Genomic DNA, 19285 nt, shown 5'->3' with positions numbered 1-19285 from the left:
CTGACAGCTATTGATTATCCATCCATGTAGATCATCTGACGCAGAGCTAAAAATCATGAAAATAAAGATCAACGGACCACTGATCATAAATCCTATGAACAGACTATCATGTAGGTGTACAAAGAAACAATCACTGCTGCATTTCAGTGGCACACAGCTTTAATGCTGATTAAAGCTGTACGTTTGGCTAGTTTAGTCTCAAAATACCATAAAAATCTTCTAAAACCCGACGAATGCAGGCTTTGGCACAAGTTTCCTGCTGCCTTCAGAAACACAAAGATGCCGGTGGAGGACCTCTGAGGCATCCGTCGCCTCTCTTTCATTAGATTTGAGCCACTTTCTACTGTTCTTTGAAGGGAGCAGTACACACCTTTGTATAAAACATTACTCTTCATTTCATAAAAGCAAGAAGACAGTTATTTTTCATCCACGTTGAGGCTGCGATGAGGCACATCGGACACTTGGCTGGCTGCATGCATTCAGCTCACACGGTTGGAAAGTCTCATTGTGATCATTAACACTGCGTCTTTGAACACCTACGTAGATGCTGCAGTAAAAACTATAATTAATTTATGATGAATGATTCTATAATTCATTAATTGTCATTAATTGAACAGTTTAATTTCATAGTAGGAAAAACAAACATCAAACTGCAGCTGGATAGTGTAGTGGTAAGACCACACACGCAAGTTCGATTCTCTCCCAGTATCCAGACAGGATCCAGTATAGTGCTGGGCCATATCATACCGTTCAGGGTAATAGAAAATTAAATATGGCGATAGAATATGGGTAAAATGCGCATGCGCAGTGCCTTTGTTTTCATACGCACATGGCGGCGACGCAGAACGAGAAGAGCGAAAGTGGATCGTTGAATGAAACCAATGAACCTGAACTGGTTTGTAAAAATGCTGCAGCTTCACTGGTGTGGAACTGGTTTAGCTTTCGTCAGATACACTACAAAGCACTATTTTTGGTAGCGCATGCTAGCGGGCCGTCGTTATTACCGTGTTGTTTGGAAAATACGGCGCACTTAAAATCATCCTTTGATTTTTCTGAAAGTCGACAGAGCCCCTTATAATCCCGTGTGCCTGATTTATGAACTCTGGTTGTGTTTACTGACCTCGAAACGATTTTATGTGCACGGCGCTCGAAAATCTGTCAAATGTTTCAGTACGACTTTGCTGAGCTACGAAGCCGCACCGCTCGATGGATTGTCGGAGCATTACGGCTATCGTAGGCGGAGCCTCGCGGAGTGATACGTACTGTGCTTAATATTACCGTATTGTGTGTGTATAACCTCTTTTTAAGTTTTGTTGATGTTATACATGGTTATGCTGAGGATACGTCGGCCAGTTTGTGGAGTCGTAAAGTATTTTGTCTAGTGTCAATTATAATAATAATAATAGATTGGATTTATATAGCGCTTTTCAAGGCACCCAAAGCCTTTACAATGCCACTATTCATTCACTCTCACATTCACACACTGGTGGAGGCAGCTACAGTTAAATACAGTTGTAGCCACAGCTGCCCTGGACTGACAGAAGCGAGGCTGCCACATCGCGCCATCGGCCCCTCTGGCCAACACCAGTGGGCGGTAGGGTGAAGTGTCTTGCCCAAGGACACAATGACCAGGACAGAGAGCTCGGGGATCGAACCGGCGACCTTCCGGGTACAGATACACTTCCCAACCCCCTGAGCCACGGTCGCCCCAAATTATATCATCAGCCTGTCCGCAGCTCGGACACGACTGCATGTTGTCCTCTGTATGATTATGTATGTGACCAATAAAGCTCGTTTCGTTTATAACACTGATATCTGTGACCACACAACTCCTGCAGAAGATAAACTACAAGCTTTTTTACTGTCGTGCAAATCTCTGACGTCTGATGCCGGGCAATAACGCTGTCTAAATAGTCAAAACAATCATAAGTAACCTTTCCACTGTGATTTAAGGTGTCGTCAAAGAGACATTACAACTGACTGTGTGTTATCTCCATCACAGACTAATGGAGGCAGGCTCTGTTCTCTGAGACTAACAGCAGTCTCTGAGCTCTACTGGATCTTGCCCAGTGGTGCCATTCTCCAGTCCATTAGGATCTGATTTCCGCCATGGAAACATCACTCAGAAGCCATTCTCCATCTCCGTGTCTGTAATGTACCATCACTGCCAGCTAGCCTGGAGCAATCATCCATCCATCCCACCATCCCTTCATCTCTGCATGCAGCAGGCAGGCAGGCAGCCCCACCCAGAGCGAGGCACAAACCATGATCTAATGTTTATATAGGAACGCCTGCAGCTCTCTGGCTGAGGAAGGGGGATTCAGGATCAGACCTTGACCGGTGTGGAGTTTTTAAGGCCAGCACCAGTTCTAACAGTGTTACTTTAGTTGGTGTATAATGTGCTCTGGCTCTCTAAGAATAACACTCGAGCTGGGTTGTGCTTTTTCTAAGTAATACAGACATTCTTGCACTCAGGCTGCCAGCAGCTGTATTTTAGTGCCGATAGGATCTTTAAAGCCACAGCCAGTGGAATTTGAAACTTAACGACTTCAGCGACCCGCTGAATCTTAGAGAGGTTTCATCTCCATCGTGCCGCCCGTCCCTCATTCGTCTCCAGCCTGAGGCCACGTTTAGTCGTGCGGCGTTACGTAGCATTGGTGCCGCATCGCACACGATGGAGTCACAGAGTGAGATGCATCTGCTGTCCGTCACATTTATGGGAATGCTGCTATAGAACCAATACAAGGAATTACATGTCAAATACGTGGCTATAGACACTCAGCATTCATCAGCATTCTTCGTGCTACGTGACGATAATGACGGGGAAAATAATCCCCCCCTCTCCCAAGCTACCATTTAACGTCAGACGGGGAGCTCAAAGCTCCTCTTGTGCACCTTTGGACTCTTTTCAGTGCAGCTGATTTTGGCTCGATCCCCGAAGCCCCATTTTCTGTGCACATGTTGCTATATGATGCGTGCTGGATCTCCTCCAGAGTGTTTAAACGGTCGTCCTTCAAACCGAAGTTCACTTTGGAGAAGAGGGCAAAGTTTCAGGCTGTAAAAATGTTCAGTATTACCGTGTTGGCGCGACCAAAAAAGCTGTGCGCGGTGGCACGATGGAGCCGTAACAGAGCGGGTTTGTGCCGAATGTCCTCGCCGACATGGAACAGCAGAAGGCGATGCTGACAGATCTGAAGAGCACAGGCCGATAAATCCCACGGCTCTCATCAGCATCCACGATCCTTCACGCTGACACGGATGCTGATGTTTGCTCACGGTTAGATCTGAGATGCATGGCACTATCTGTACTCCTAATTTCACTTTTTACCTTACATTATTTCCACATAAAGGTCTTCAGCTGTGTGCACACACAGGCTGATATCTCAGCTCAATAATATCCTCGCAGGTTTGTTTATAACCAGCAGAAAGACATTATAGCTCTCCATCATATCAGAACTGGATGAAACAGCCGTGGCCAGATCAGACCTTCAATCAGGCACTATGTGCATTTGCAGAACCATTTATCTGTCTCACTGTAAAAACACTTATCCATCACTGAGCAGGAAAATGCTAAAAATTGCATGAAGAAAAGTCATCTCAAAGGGCCAGCTGCCCAGGAAAATATTGTTTTTCAGCACGGCTGCTTTTTAAACCATCTTTTCCATTCATAAGTATTGGCCACTAAATTCTGCTGAGCCAGGAGAAGACGCACCACCTCTCAGAAACATCAGCGTTTTTACCCCGGCCCGGTATATTCATTGGTCAGAAGGAGGAGGGAGGGGGTTTCCCGCTGCGCTGCCTGACCGGCGAGCATTCATGGGGGGAGGGGCTAAAAAACACCTTTTTTCAGAAGATGAACTGAGGTGTCACGAAGGCCAGGTGCAAAGAAGGATTATTAGAGTTTGAAATCCTTCTCAGGATAATCCAGTAAGTCCAAATATGCTGTTGAAACAGGGAACACGGCCCCTTTAAGGTCGGGGTAAAGAGTCAGGGAAAGATCACAGAGATGCTTTAAAGATACTCTGCGGTTAGGTTTACGGAAAACTCGTGGTCAGTGATGAAGACTTCGTTTAGAGAAGCTGATGTTTGCTAAAAAGGGAAAAACCCGTGATCAAGATTTTAACGGAGGGACGTGGCCGAGCGTGGAAAAAGTGAGCGGGACGTAAAAGTGCTTTGGCAGGTTAGCATGGGAAAAGAAAGGAGAGGATAGCGACCACGATTAAATGACACAAAACACTTCCTGCTGTGGGCTCTGATTTCACATTTAGGAGACTTTAGGAACTCAAACTGACTGAAAGAGTATCTGCAGGAAGCCGCTTATCAAAGTGTAACGGACGCTCGTCGAGAGGTTTTATTTTCTGAGCTTGGAGACACGATTGTTCGTTCAAAGTGAAAACATGACTTCTTTACTCCAAAAACATAAACGGGCAGAATGTGGAAGTGGAGCTTTTTCACGGGCTGGTCAGCTACTGAGAGGCAGGGAGGAAGAGACAAAGAGCTGGGCTGTGGCTGGCTGTGGAGGGGGAGGTGGGATGATGAAGGAGGAGGATGAGGAGGAGAAGGAGGGGGAGCGCTGTGTTGTGCTGCATTGTGCGCTGGCGGCTCCAGCTGCCCTGCCGCTGTGCTGCTTGGCTCACCCAGCGTCTGGCAGGCGGCCAATCACAGCGCAGGAAAGCAGTGCCACTTCAGTTCAGTGTGTCAGAACGAACAGGGGAGGGAGGAGATACAGAGATGTAAGGAAGACGAGGGGAGGGAGGCGTGGGGGGAAGCAGATCGGGGAGAGAGGGACGAGAGGAGGAGAAGATGGAAATGGGAGGAGGCAGGAGGAGAAAAGGAGGGAGAGGCAGACGGCGCTGCATCCGCACCTCCGGATGGAGCAGCAGCAGCCTGCACCATTTCCTCAGAGCTGCGCGTGGAGGCAAAGCATTCCTGCAGCTGCATCAGCGTGCAGGGAAAAAACCAAAGAGAATACCTGCATGCTGATGAGTCACAGTCACCTCTCCACCTGGCAGCAGCAAGAGGGAAAGCCAATCTCGCATTTCCTCTTGTCACTTCCTTTGTCACCTGTCATTTCCCCGAGTGACGCTCACAAATGACGCCGACTTAAAACTACTTCGTCCCGGCGACGTCCCAGCCCTCGCCTCGCAGGCCTCGGCGCCTTCACGGGGTTCCTGCGTGTTTTGGTTTGTGTCGGGATTAAAGGTGATGACTAACACCACACGACGAGAGCAGAGACGCCGTGTGCACAGGAAGAGACAGGAAGGAGACTTTCTACTGTAAAAATGTGTCTGTCCCACTTTCCTTTGTCTAACCTTGACTGTGGATCAGGTTACAGACTGTGGCACACACACAGACACACACAGCCTCTGCAACCTGCCACAGACGCACAACTCACCTCTTAGAGCATCACAAAAGGAGAAAACATGTCTGCAGTGCTAATTGAGAAGCACGTCGTTTGTGTGCGTGCGTGCACGAGCGCTACGTGCCGGCCCCTCTCTACACCACATGAACGCGCTGCACCCTTCCACCTCCATCTGTGTCTGCTTTCTGCTGTTCCTCCTCTCTGTCTGTTACACAGCACGCCGTTTGCCACCCACCTTTGGTTTAATGAAGGTTTCTGCTTTTCTATTTTCCCCCCACATCGCTTCAGGTGATGCAGTTTGTTTGTAACACGGCAGAAGTTTCCTGCTTGTATGTTAATGTCCGACGGCGAGACTATAAATGACACGAAACACCACAGAATCTATTCTTTATAATCTATTGCAATTAGTGTTAGAGGTGAAGATCAAAACACAGATTTAGTCCCGTCATGGCAGGACTGACATTTATTGGATTTTGACTTCTAACGATCATGAAAACAAAAAAACGCAGCAAACCTTTCTCCTGTGTGCCGTTGTTCTCGTCCTTCCTTAAAGCTTGATCACAGTTCAGCTCCAGCCATCGTGGTCAAAGTCAAATTTATTTATCAAACACGTTTAAAACAGCAACTGTTGACCAAAGAGCTAAAGAGCTGTACGCCAAAAAGAGTCAAAACACAGGAAGACGTGACAACATTTAAGAACAGAAGCAGAAAATGTTGAGTAAGAAATAAGACAAATAAAAGCAGCAAAAACTGATTCTGGTTTAAAAGCCAAAGAATAAAAGACGGATTTTCCTGATGTGAAGCCGCGGACACAGCAAAGGCTCGATCTCTGTGCTTTAATCTGGACCTCGGGACAGTCAGCAGCATCTGATCCGCAGACCTCAGTGATCTTGCAGGAGTGTCCCCGTTCAAAAAGGTATGAGGATGCTAACCTGTGCTTAAAAGCGAATAATAAAATCTTAAAATCAATTCATAAACAAACTGGCAGCCAGTGTAAGGATGCTAGTATGGAGGTAACAGTGCTGCAGTCGGCTAACCGATGACACTCTGACTCCTGAACAGTGCTGGTCAAGTTACTTGAAAACAGTAATCAGTAACTAATTACTGATTACTTCCCCAAAAAGGTAATCCCGTTACTTTACTGATTACTTATTTTCAAAAGTAATTAATTACTTAGTTACTTTTTAAAAACACGATTTACACCCTGAAGAGGTGATAAAGTGATAGATCTTTCAGCCCAATTCTACTTTTTCTACATAATCCATCATACAAAATGTAATCAAATGGAAAAGTCTCTTTTTAAAACTTGTTTTATTAGTTTTAATCTTTTAAATGGTAAATGGCCTGTATTTATATAGCGCTTTTCTAGTCCCTAAGGACCCCAAAGCGCTTTACATATCCAGTCATCCACCCATTCATACACTGGTGATGGCAGCTACATTGTAGTCACAGCCACCCTGGGGCGCACTGACAGAGGCGAGGCTGCCGGACACTGGCGCCACCGGGCCCTCTGACCACCACCAGTAGGCAACGGGTGAAGTGTCTTGCCCAAGGACACAACGACCGAGACTGTCCAAGCCGGGGCTCGAACCGGCAACCTTCCGATTACAAGGCGAACGCCCAACTCTTGAGCCACGATCGCCTTAACTTTATGCATGAAGCAAAAACTTAATTATCTGCAACATTCTCTGACTGGAAGAAATTAGTTTAATATTTAAACCTATTTTCTGCACATTCCAGCTCATAAAATAAATATTTTTGTGTTTACACTCAGTCTTTCAAATAGATGCAAGTAAAACAGCAGAAAATAAATAAAGTCAAAGACTCAGCGGTCCTGTTGCTCTATTTTCACCTGTAAAGCAGGAGTGGGGCAGGCGGAGGGTTACCCTGGTGCAGGTGTGCCGCGGTCAGTGGAAGAATCCGCGAGTTTCTTTGTGAGTTTCCCATTACGTCGTAGCTACTCGGTGCTTGTTGGAAGTTTAGGGGTTTTTTCGCTGTAAAAAGAAGTTTTCTTCCCACGCACAGCGGACACTAATGTTTTTGTCACTTTTTATGGAATCAAACTCAAAGTAAGGTCAGTACTTCCACGCTTTAAACGTTGCACGCTCATACTCTCTCTGCACTCGATATATGATCCATTGTTGATCTGCACACAGCTGTTGTCACGAACGTCACACTCACTTACGTCACTGTCATCCTTTTCAGGGTCGCGGGGGGCGCTGGAGCCTATCCCAGCTGTCATAGGGCGAGAGGCGGGGTACACCCTGGACAGGTCGCCAGTCTGTCGCAGGGCCAACACACAGGGACAGACAACCATTCGCACTCACATTCACACCTAATTACTGTTTTTGCAATAGTAATCCCTCACTTTACTTGTTACCTCAAAAAAGTAATCAGATTACAGTAACGCGTTACGCGTTACTGCCCATCTCTGCTCCTGAATAAAGACCAAAGTCGAGGCGAGATGAAACGGATCTCTCAAAGCCTCTCAAACAGAGGAACGGCTTCACTTTTGCAAGCAGCTGGAGATGAAATAAAATATCAATTTCTAACAAGGTCACAGGGACCAAACCCAAACCTCCGTTTTCTGTTCATTTATATTAAGAAGGTTTAAAGCCATCCATGCGTTAACATCCTCCAAACCAGGGCTGCCCAATCCCAGTCCTCGAGAGCTACTATCCTGCAGCTTTTAGATGCATCCCCACTGCAACACAGCTGAATCAAATGGTTTGATTACCTCTTCAGCATGCCATCATGTTTGGCAAAGGCCTGATAACAAGCCGTTCATTTGATTCGGGTGTGTGGGAACAAGGATGCATCTAAAAGCTGCAGGACGGTAGCTCTCGAGGACCGGGATTGGGCACCCGTGCTCCAAACTCTCAAGTAAACCCTTCAGAGGACTCGCAGTCTGCATAACAATGAAATGAGATGTCATGTTTTAACAAGGCTCCAAAAGCTTCTACAGGTGAACCCACGGAGGGTTAATCCAGCTGTCCTTCAGCCCAGCCTGACATCCTGCAGCGGCTGCGCAAGCCCCCCATCGGGGTTTAACTTTGTACCTCCCAACCCATGAGTTGTGTATCGCTCCACCTGCATGGCTTTTTAAATTTATTGGTCAGACTCTTTGGCTTCAGTAGAAATTCCACGTTCCAAGAAAAAGGGCTGAAATGCTTTTAACTGTATGATTTCAGCAGGTCGGCTTTGGCACCGATGCCTCGAATCTCAGGACCGGATGCCAAGAAATAATGCTGCTAAATAAAAGACGCATAAAGAGGCTGGAGGGGTGGCAGCTGTGTGAGAAGACCTCGGTTCATGTCCTGTTTGGGGTGTCTTTGTGGTTAAGGGTAGCTGGTAGGTCTGTGAAAAGCTTGGGCTTGGATAAAATGCAGCCATCACCACGTTAACGTCAGGCCTCCTCTCTGTGTTTGATTACAGGAGTGGTTTCAGGTGTGCAATCATCCAACGGCCTACAGCGGCTCACGCACCGCTTCAGCCACACTTCAGTGAAGTGCTTGTTGATGAGCTCTTTGCTCTTCTTGCTTACCGAAGGTGTTTCTGTCACCTTTATTAATATTATTCCACTCGTCTCCTGTCAGCTCGGTATTATCTCTGGCTCCTGTTATTATATTTCACTTCTCTGGTGTTTTATATTTTTTAAATATTGATTCTTGGATTGTTTTTTAGGTCGTGTTTATTTTACAGATAAGATCCTGGCTTCTGTTTCATTTCCCACCTTTGTGTTCACCTTTCCTTGTATCCCTCCTCCTCTGTGCTAAAGTCTGTAATCACACAGGGTGTGTCGGACCTTCTTCTTCTGTTGTCTCTGTACTAAAGCCTGTGTTTACCCGTCCTCCTCTGTCGGTACTGCTGAGAATGTAAAAGTGTGAAGGTGAGGAGAAAGTAAAAATGGGCGTGTCTTTATACGGCAACAAAGTAGAGACTTCAACACTGAGCTGTAAGGAGACAAGTGCAAATAAAATCAGTCCATTATTATGAATTGATTGATTTGCATGTTAAATATCTCCTGTTTTGTTTATAAACTTGATCATTTAGTTTTGAAAGCCTGACGTTTCCCTGTCTCTTCCTCACAACGACAAATACAGTTTATTAATTAAAATAAACTGCTCGGTGTCTGAGCTTTAACGATGCTGATGACATGCAGCAGGTTTGAGCGTGTCGGGTTTAAACGGCAGCGCGATGGACACGCAGAGCAGCAGCATCGCAGATTCAGCCACAGCGTCTCCCGTCAAAGCTCACAAACAGCTGCTGCATACAGTCGCACATCAGCCTTTCAAACGAGTAGCGAGCACGCAACATGTCACCACGACGGGACCAGAACACCAACGTGTGGATCAGACGATTGTGCAGCATGCTCCGAGTAATCCTTCAACTCTTGTTGTGGTATTTGGGAGTTTGAACGCTCAGGTGAATACCTGAGTCACTGATATCATCAGCAGGTGACCTCCTCCACCCAGAGACAGGCTCAGCCAATCGTCATCCACCCCAAACAGATTAGGACTAAGATTACAAAGGCGTAGCTTTCAGGAGGCTCCACAGTGTAGTGGTTTACACATTCACCTGACAATGAGCGATCCCCGGTTTGACCCCGTCGGGAAGGGCATCCGAAGTAAACAGATGGAAGTTTGGTGCTGGAAGTTTCTTCTTCTTCTTCAGCTTTAATCTGAAGACTTGCCCAAACACAGGCCCCGCTGATTTCTACCAGACAGACAGAAGAATTTACTCGGATACATAAAGATGTCTGTGTGGCTCAAATATCTGCTCGTCACAAGTGTGTAGACCTCTGATGGTGGTTCAAACATGGAGGCTTTAGGCGTGGTTAGCATTGTGTGAGAGTGGATTTGAAGGCCACTGGTGAAGAAGACTTTACTTTCAGGGCCGTGGAGTGGAGTTGAACACTGTAGCTGGAACAGCCACACTGGGTCTGTTATTAGCACAGCGCTGTGATCTGCATTACCTCGCTAACGTCCTGTACGTGCACACGTGAGGTCAGGGTGCCGGAGCGAGGAGCGGCGCGCCGACAGGCTGCTCTGTATCCTGTGACCTACTGCTTACTGTGACCCAGCGTCTGTGTCTGCAGCCCTGCAGCCGCGGTGCAGTGACTGGCAGAGCGATCGCTAAGCCCTGTCTGTCTCCGTCGCTCTCCGGGTTAAAGTGGGCTAAGCTTTTCTTCCTCTCATTAAAAGGCATACGGGTAATCGCCCCTAAGCAGCAGCTGGCTAACGCCTAATACCCAACAACAAAGATCAGCCGTGATGCTGCGATCGCTGTCCGTCTGGGTTTAAGAAAGAGCAGCGGGGCAAACTGAGGCCCGTGCGGTGGCACTTTATTTCCTCGGACCTGCAAAGCTTAGGGAGAATTTTACAGAAGAATGAACACGAGCAGAGAGGGAAATGTAGATAAACGCAGCTGCAAGAAGTGCTGCTCTGGGTCATTTCTCTACAACGAACAGAGTGGAGGCTTCAGAGCGGAGCAGAGCGGGGAGGGTTTCATGTTTCTGGAATGCTCTCCACATATCAGGGTTAGGTGCAGCCAGCAGCAATGCAGGCCTTTTACTCAAATACAACAGCTCAGCTTAGCCACAAACAGATAAATATTTGATTCTGCACTCGGTGGATGAGTTAGCGACGCAGATCCAGAAAGGAAGGGATGATGTAAGAGACATTTGATAAATCACGCATGGCGCACGTGTGCTCGACTCGAAATCGGAAACGTGCAGATGCACAGATGTACTCGAGGATTTAAGAAAGTATGAAACGCATTTATTGAATGTAGAAAAGAAGAAAATCGGGACGAGATGAACGGTGAGGGGGAAGCTGAGGTGTCAAATATCAACAAGAGGATCCCATCGCATCTCCTCCTCCGGCTCCTCCTCATTAGCATTGGCATTGTGCTCCTGGAGTGAAGTGACAAAGCAAAATGCTTCTGGTCTCAACGGTTTTTGAATCGGCTTGAAATCCCCTTTGTGTTGGTCAAAGGCCCCCTGACCGAACAGCCCCCACCCACCGGTCCACCGCCTCCACCATCCTCCAGCCTCTCCCACCTCATCGCCCGGCAGTGCTCTTAACCTTTCAGCTTCATGATGCCGCGCTGCACTGAAGAAAGAGGCAGGGGTCAAAAAGCTCCCCGTGTGTCCGTCTCAGCACTGCACTGATCTCATGTTACCAAATACAGTTTCTATACTGGAGTTTATTCAAAAAGTAGAAAAAGGACACAAATATTTAAACTTCAGAGAATACAGTTGAGTATGAGCGTACACCAGCGTAACAGCGCGCTGTAAAATGCTGCTGAGACACAGGCGAGTTCAGTCTCTGATGAACCTGATGTATGACGGGCTGCTCATAGGCTCAGGCTACAGTATCTGTTTGGGGACACGTGCTGACACGATGCAGCACAGATGATGTGACGGGACTGAGTGACTAATACAGCCTCCCGACCCTCACAGACACATCTGCTATGTAGAAATATGGTTGTGACCAAACTCCTCGAAAATGTATAAAAGTACGTGATGGCTGCATAAGTCTATTTCCTACTTGGTGACGCAGCTCTTATGTGTGTTTTCTTGTACATTAGACACACAGTGAAGTGCTGCGGAGGCTTTCCTAATTTAAACTGATCGCCTTCACTCCGACTCGTCACCCGCATGTAAATTATTAGAATCCCAAAGTAAAAATATGTGCATGATTGACAAAGTTTGAACTGTGCTGAGCACATCAGAGCTGTTATCACTGTCATTGATTAGTGATCAGGTAAGACGTGCATATCTAATCAGGTTACTCTCTCCAAACTGTTTCCATTGTTACTCTCTTGGGTTAAACATTAATGAGAAACTCAGAGCGCCTCACTCCAGTTTATTCACATTTTTGTGTTTTCTGTTACAAAGATGAAGTGCTGAAGAGGACGCCCAGACCCTCAGCGCTCATGCTGAACCTGCACGCACCGACTCCATGTCCAAGCTGCAACAATAGAAACTCAAATAGATGCTAATGCTGTGAACTGTGTCGTCGTCGTGATGAGCAGAACCAACAGTTATTTTAACCGTCACCAGTAAAATCAGGCAGAAACTGGTGAGTTCCAAAGACTCCTGTTATAATCAGGTCACCTGTGGCTCAGACGCTACGATTACCTGACACACCAGTGAACTTCCACAGGGGGCGCGCTCGAGCGCACGCAGCTCTCAGAACTAAATCGTCATTGTGTTTTTGATAGAGAACAATCATTCTACTTTCACATTTCTTAATTTCAGGTTTTTAATGTAGTAAAATACCTTTCTGTGAGTATTATGGACCACAAACCTTTCTTTTTACAGTATCCTCCATCTTTATTTGAGGCATCAGAGGCAAAATCAGCTTCACTGCAAGGACGATTTGATTTCACTTCAGTTAAGTATTGACGATGGATTTGCAATAACTAAAATAAATGTGGATTTTTTTTGTCAAGAAACAGATGGAAATAATTATTTTAGCTCTTTAGCTCTATTCACTCCAAAACAATGAGGATTAGCAGTGCCCCCTCCCCCCTGCTGTGCCCAGGCAGAACTGCAGCCAGTTTCTGTACAATGTGGATAAACAGTAAGAGGAACGGGTCAGAACCACAGAGAAAACATGACGATGTTGGCTGTGCACACCTGGAAACCGCATTTCAACCACATAAACAAACAGATAACACACACACATGTTGGGTATTCATATCCTGTGGGGACATCTAATTGACATAATGCTTTCGCTAGCCCCTTACCCCAACAGTAACCTTGAAAAATGAATATCTAACACTAACACTAACCTTTAGTTACCTAAGGTTTAGTTACCTAAACCTAACCATAACTAACTGTAACCCAAAACAACATTTTGAGTCTCAAAAATGCCTTCAAACTTGTGGGGACCAGGATTTTGGTCCCCACAAAAATATGAACACACACACACACTCACACACACACACACACACACACACGCACACACACACACACACACTGTCTTACACACACACGCACACACACAGTACTCAGGCACTGTATACATACGCTGCACACATATGTATGCGAGGTGAGAGAGTTATGTTGCCTCTGTTAACACTGAGGTAAATGATGACATCATAGGTGGCTGTGTTTGTCCATCTTTCATTTACAGTTTATTATTATTGCGTGGTCAAATTAAAGAGAAAAAACGAGAATGCTGACTGGAGTGGAAGAGGGCCGAGATCCTCGGGGAAAGAACACATGTGATGCGTGATGAACGCGTGAACAGCTCCACTTCCTGCCAGCCGGCCTGAGCAGCGCGAACCGGGAAAGAGACAAAGAGCAAGACTGGGAACAAAGAGGTGGGCGTGCCTGTACGAGCGGGCCCGCCCAGTCATTGCGGGCAGCCAATCGGATCCCGGATATGCAAACGAGCCGCGGCACCGCATCGCCCCTGCCCAGGCGGTGACGTCACCCGCACATCTCTCTGTCTGGCTCTGCAAAGACTCAGACAGAAGCAACAGAGGAGCTGAGGGGAAGCCAGCACGGATTATTACCGCTGTGGAATAAACACGCGTTTTCCTGCAGCAGCACGGCTCGGCTCGAACCGGGACGTCCAGCTTCGGCCTGGAAACCAAAGGGGGTGGATGGTTTTACTGTGGCTCCTTTGCGCTGCTTTCCCTCCCCTCCTCAGCCGCACTGGTTTCTTTGCACTGACCAGTTGTCTTTGAGAACCGGCTCCGGTGCCTCTCCCCTCTCCTCCTCCTCTTCTTCCTCCTCTCTTCCCCTCTCCTTTCTTCGCCCTCCTTCCTGTATTATTTTCTGCCTTCCACCCGCAACCCTGCGAAGCCGCAAACATGCCCAGCTCGCTGTTCGCCGACAGCAGCGTCCAGGGAGACGCGCTGGACGACCAGAGAGCGCTGCAGATCGCCCTGGACCAGCTCTCCCTTCTCGGCTTGGACAACGACGAGAACCCGCTGTACGACAACGGCCAGGAGCCCCGGAAGAAGAGCGTCAACATGACGGAGTGCGTCCCGGTGCCCAGCTCCGAGCATGTGGCTGAGATCGTGGGCAGACAAGGTGTGTGTTTGTGTGTGTGAGACGGTTGGTGTTTGTCTTGCAGCACAGCTGAGCGCGGCCATGCACCCAAACAGCACCGTGTCCCGTGTGGGAGGACGCGCATGTGTCACTTTTCTTGCTTTCTGGCTACATTTGCAGCTCTGCTGGTGAATTCGGCTTCCCTGTTCCCCTCCGGGCTTCAGTTTCTGTCTCGCCAGTTAGTCATACATTGTTCCTTCTCTATAAATACACGGCGGTGGGCGGCAGCGCGCACAGATTCAAGAAGTTGACATTTGGAATAAGTGCTTATTGAGATTAATAACAGCCCGTGCTGCTGCCGAACTGAAGAGAAGCAGGAAGCAGCTCCGAAAAGACACCAAAGTCGTGCTGTTTATCGTGCGTGCTCTGCAGGCAGGCACGCGTTTGTTCAAGTATTTGACAAAATGAACGGAGTTTGGTTTCGAAGAATTAAAATGAAATCCGAGCTGTTTTGGGTGAAGCCTGGCGATGACCGCTGACAGGACAGAGGTTATTATCATCATCATGTGGTGTTTGTAGGTCACTGTGTGTGTGTGCGCGTGTGTTTTCCTCACACATTCTTTGCTTAATGGCTGTGATGGTGATCGGATCGAATTAGGACAGCGGTCACGATGTTACCTTGCCTCGCAGGCTTCAGACGCCCATAGCTGCACAGATCTCTCAGTGTTTCCAGCTGTAGGGCTGCAGGGCGGGACTGGTGCTTGGTTACATATGCGGAATCTTTTCCCCTCCCTGTGCTGCTGCTGCTGCTCCCACAAAAACAAAAGGAACTGTAAGGACACTTTACAGCAGCCACAGTGCGACATTTGTGCAGTAGGCTTGTTTACATCCAACACCATCACCCAGCCCCCTGCGTCGGGTTAAGTCAGGCTAGAAGCACGGAGAGGAAAAATGGTGGACTAGCCGTGACCCGGGGGTGTTGTTTTAATGCGAGAGACTATCCTTATTTAACCTGCACCAGTTTGACGCTAACTCGGGATTTAAACTGGTTTACGGTATAGTTGGACTCTCCTTCCTCTGCTGGTTATATCACCCTGTCCCACTCAGCTGGCTTCGCTTGGCTAATTATGTCATTCTTCCCTGGCTGTTTCCTCAGCTGGTCTTTTTTATGATAAAGATGTGTGCCTGTGCTTCAGGGCGTTGGAATGTGAGTTAAAGCTCAGCTTCCAGGATATGAAGTCTTTACGTAGCTTTGCCCCTTTTCCCCCAGCGTGTCTCGCAGCAGCCGTCCTCGTGTTTTGCTGAAGGAGACTTGCTCGCTGTTCTTTCTGTCCTGCTGTATGTTCGTGGCGGTGGCACGTGGTTTGGATTTGTTCTTCTCTAAAAGGGTTCCTCACCTGCTCGCACTTTTTGACAGACAACAACAAGCACGCAACATCTGTTCTGAGAACATGTGCCACATTTCAAGGTTCTACGTCCTCACTTTTCTTCTTTTGCTTCCTTTGCCTCAGGTTGCAAGATCAAAGCCCTGCGAGCAAAGACCAACACCTACATCAAGACTCCGGTGCGAGGCGAGGAGCCCGTTTTCGTGGTGACAGGCAGGAGGGAGGATGTGGCCATGGCCAGGAGGGAGATCATCTCGGCTGCAGAGCACTTCTCCATGATCCGAGCCTCCCGGAACAAAAACACCAGCCTGAACGGGAGCGGCACCCCGGTCCCCGGACCGCCTAACCTGCCTGGACAGACCACCATCCAGGTCCGGGTGCCTTACCGCGTGGTCGGGCTGGTTGTGGGGCCCAAGGGCGCCACCATCAAGCGGATCCAGCAGCAGACCCACACCTACATCGTGACCCCGAGCCGGGACAAGGAGCCGGTGTTTGAGGTGACGGGGATGCCGGAGAATGTGGACCGAGCACGCGAAGAAATCGAAGCCCACATCGCCATGAGGACCGGAGGCCTGATCGAGCTCCAGGACGAAAACGACTTCCACGCCAACGGCACCGATGTGGGCTTCGACCTGCACGGACACGCCACCCTGTGGTCCAAGCCCAGCGCGGGGATGACCCCCACCTCTGTGCGCAAACCCTTCTCCAACTACCGCAACGACTCCTCCTCCTCCTTGGGCAGCGCCTCCACGGACTCCTACTTCGGCAACAACAGCTCGCGCATGGCCGACTACAGCCCCCCCAGCCCCGCGCTCAGCTACACGGCCACCACCAACAACAACGGCAACAACAATAACAACAACATCAACGTCAACACCAACGGCAACGGGTTTGTTTACGGAAGCGACGTCATCTCCCCCGACTGCACTGATCTGACTTTTGACTCCTCGCCAGGGTTTGACCCAACACCAGCCCCGCCAGGCCTCCTGTGGTCCCCGTACGACAGTCGCATGACCCCCTCCTCCACCGGAGGCAGCTCCCCCACCTCCACTTCAGCCATGTTCCCCACCAACAGCTCGGCTAATGCCAACGGGATCGCGGGGAGTCAGAGGAGGGTTAACGGCTGCACCCCGCAGCCTCGCCTGTCGCCTCCTCTCCACAGCCACAACGGCGGGCCTGCCGAGCACCCGTTAGCCCGCAGGGTGCGCAGCGACCCGGGCGGAGGCCCACTCAGTTTCCCCGGCTACTCCGGCTCCATCGCGTCCTTGCCGGGCCCCCACCTCCCCGGGGTCCCGTGCGACTCCTCGGCCTCGTCGTCGTCCTCCTCTTCCTCCTCATCCACCTCCTCGGGTACCAGCCGAAAAGTCAGTCGCGATTGTTCGGTGTGCTTCGAGAGCGAGGTCATCGCGGCGCTGGTTCCCTGCGGGCACAACCTCTTCTGCATGGAATGTGCCAATCGGATCTGCGAGAGGAGCGACCCCAAATGCCCCGTCTGCCACACCGGCGTCACTCAGGCTATACGTATATTTTCATAAGAAGTGAAACTCTTGGACTGTCTCGTCGGCGAGACAGACTACAATAGCAACAACAGACTCTTCATACCGCTTTAACGATCAGCCAATCGTCAGTCTGGAAAGTGTACATAGATATACATATGTATGTAAGAGAGGCTGCAGTATCCAGAAGAAGGGACAGACAGCCTTCGTGGGCTAGTTGTGAATAACGTACTGTAGCTTGGGGAAATATTTTCAACATCTAAGTGCATGTTTTAAATATTACAGTATAGTAATCAATAGTTCTAGTTAATTGTACACTATATTTATGAAGCGAAGAGAGACATTGGGGTCAGGACGGAGGTACGGGGGTCCGCCTGTAGACCGTTTCGGCGGGACGAGCCTTCCAGGTTTGCCGATCAAGTGTAGTGAGGGGGGGCGGCGGCTGGGAAACGTGGAGGGCGTCCGGCCTAACAGATACTGCAGCTCGAGGTCAGAAACCACGCGAGGGAGGGAGAGCAACAACATATCCTACATATATATGTATAGAATCAATTTCCACAAGTTGAAAGTTTTAAATGACATTACTACAGATTGAAGTATTTTATTCTTTTTTGACTTGAAAGATTATATTTCTTATTGCAAAGATGTTTACAGATATTTTAATTTAAGTTCAGTGAACTTTTTTGTAGCTGGGTTGAAATATTGTTCATTTTTTTAGTACGGCCTTACGGCATTTGATCACTGTATTATTTTAATATCACACGACTGTGGGAGCAAATCCGAGTCCACAAAAATGTGTATTTGACAGTATTCTGTTGGGATGGAGTTTTTATAGGTTCAGCAAAAAAAGTCTTTTAAATCTGCTTCACCCAGCATATTTTTTATTCCGTAATATAAAGCATATTTTATTCTATATTATTATGAAACATTGAAATGTACAAAACTTAGTAAGTTGAACACAAAGAAACCGTTTATGCTTTCTAAAATTTGTATGAATTAGATTCCAGTGGGAATTACAGGCTTCTGTTGCACCACTATAGTTTTAGTATTTCTATTTTAATACATTTGTTTACCACTTGTTTATGTATATGTAGGTGAAGTTACTTGAGCGTAAATGTACTTTATTGAGCAAAGTTTAAGAACAAAGTATATTTTATTTTATGATAAAGGGCCTTTAACCTCATGGTCAAATACTAATATTATATTTGCTGAGACAAGATTTGAAAATGTATCAAGAGTTTTATTTTTCTGACATTTAAAGTTATACATGATAAAAAAAGTAATGGTGCTACTTCATGTTTTTTTAAGTATTTCTATATAAGTCCAATAAAAATGGTACATCGATGTTGGTGTCTGCTTCTCGTCCATCCTTCACGTGTCGATGTGGATCGGAGTCGTAATAGTTTTCCGAGCGGCCGACCCCTCTCTGCTCCCTGATAGAAGCTCGGAGGTGGCGGGATTATCGCCGCAGCCTAATTATGGAGGATATGCTTTGACGGTGGGACTCGGCCTGCCTTATCACTAATTAGAAGAGCTGTGCGACCTATTCTTATGCAGATCTGCTGGTGTGCAGACCGTAATCTGGCTCCTGTGGGCTTTGGTGGACTGATGAAGCGGGACATACTGAGAGATCTGAAAAAGCTAGGTGGTCGCATTTTAGAAAACCAGTTGGTGAAAAAGCCGTCAGCTCATTGGGTCGTTTGGGACCCGTTTACTGTACTGTAGAGCGCTCTGGTTTAAAATGTGCTGACCTGCTAACTTAACCTGGAAAAAAAGGGCAGAAAATTTCAGAAAAGTTTGTACAGACGAGTTTTATCTGATATCATTTTGCTACATCTGGTGTTTTTGTAGAGTTTAAGTCTTAAAAATGAACGCTGTGATTCATTCAGGTTTTTACACTGATGATGCAGACGCCTCAAAACCTCGTATTCAATATGATACACTTGGTTAACTGACAGCTAATCGCCTACAATGTGAGTCATTGAAGAGAAGAACACCTACAAAGTCTTCTTACTTCAGATCCTCAACAGTT

The 19285-nt window shown here is 47.7% G+C and overlaps 1 protein-coding gene across 1 annotated transcript; it reads left to right on the top strand.

Moving 5' to 3' along the window:
* Nucleotides 1-13430: 13430 nt before the first annotated feature.
* mex3b (mex-3 RNA binding family member B) lies at nucleotides 13431-18597 on the top strand. The gene is made up of 2 exons (XM_026176920.1): nucleotides 13431-14414; nucleotides 15884-18597. The coding sequence occupies exons 1-2, from the start codon at nucleotides 14192-14194 to the stop codon at nucleotides 17290-17292; spliced, it is 1632 nt and encodes a 543-aa protein (XP_026032705.1). The 5' UTR covers nucleotides 13431-14191; the 3' UTR covers nucleotides 17293-18597.
* The last annotated feature ends 688 nt before the right edge of the window (nucleotides 18598-19285 follow it).

Source organism: Astatotilapia calliptera, chromosome 1, assembly GCF_900246225.1.
Source record: "Astatotilapia calliptera chromosome 1, fAstCal1.2, whole genome shotgun sequence".
In the NCBI taxonomy this organism is placed as follows: domain Eukaryota; kingdom Metazoa; phylum Chordata; class Actinopteri; order Cichliformes; family Cichlidae; genus Astatotilapia; species Astatotilapia calliptera.
Note: the sequence above shows the minus strand (reverse complement) of the source record. Positions and strands in the feature narration are given on the sequence as shown.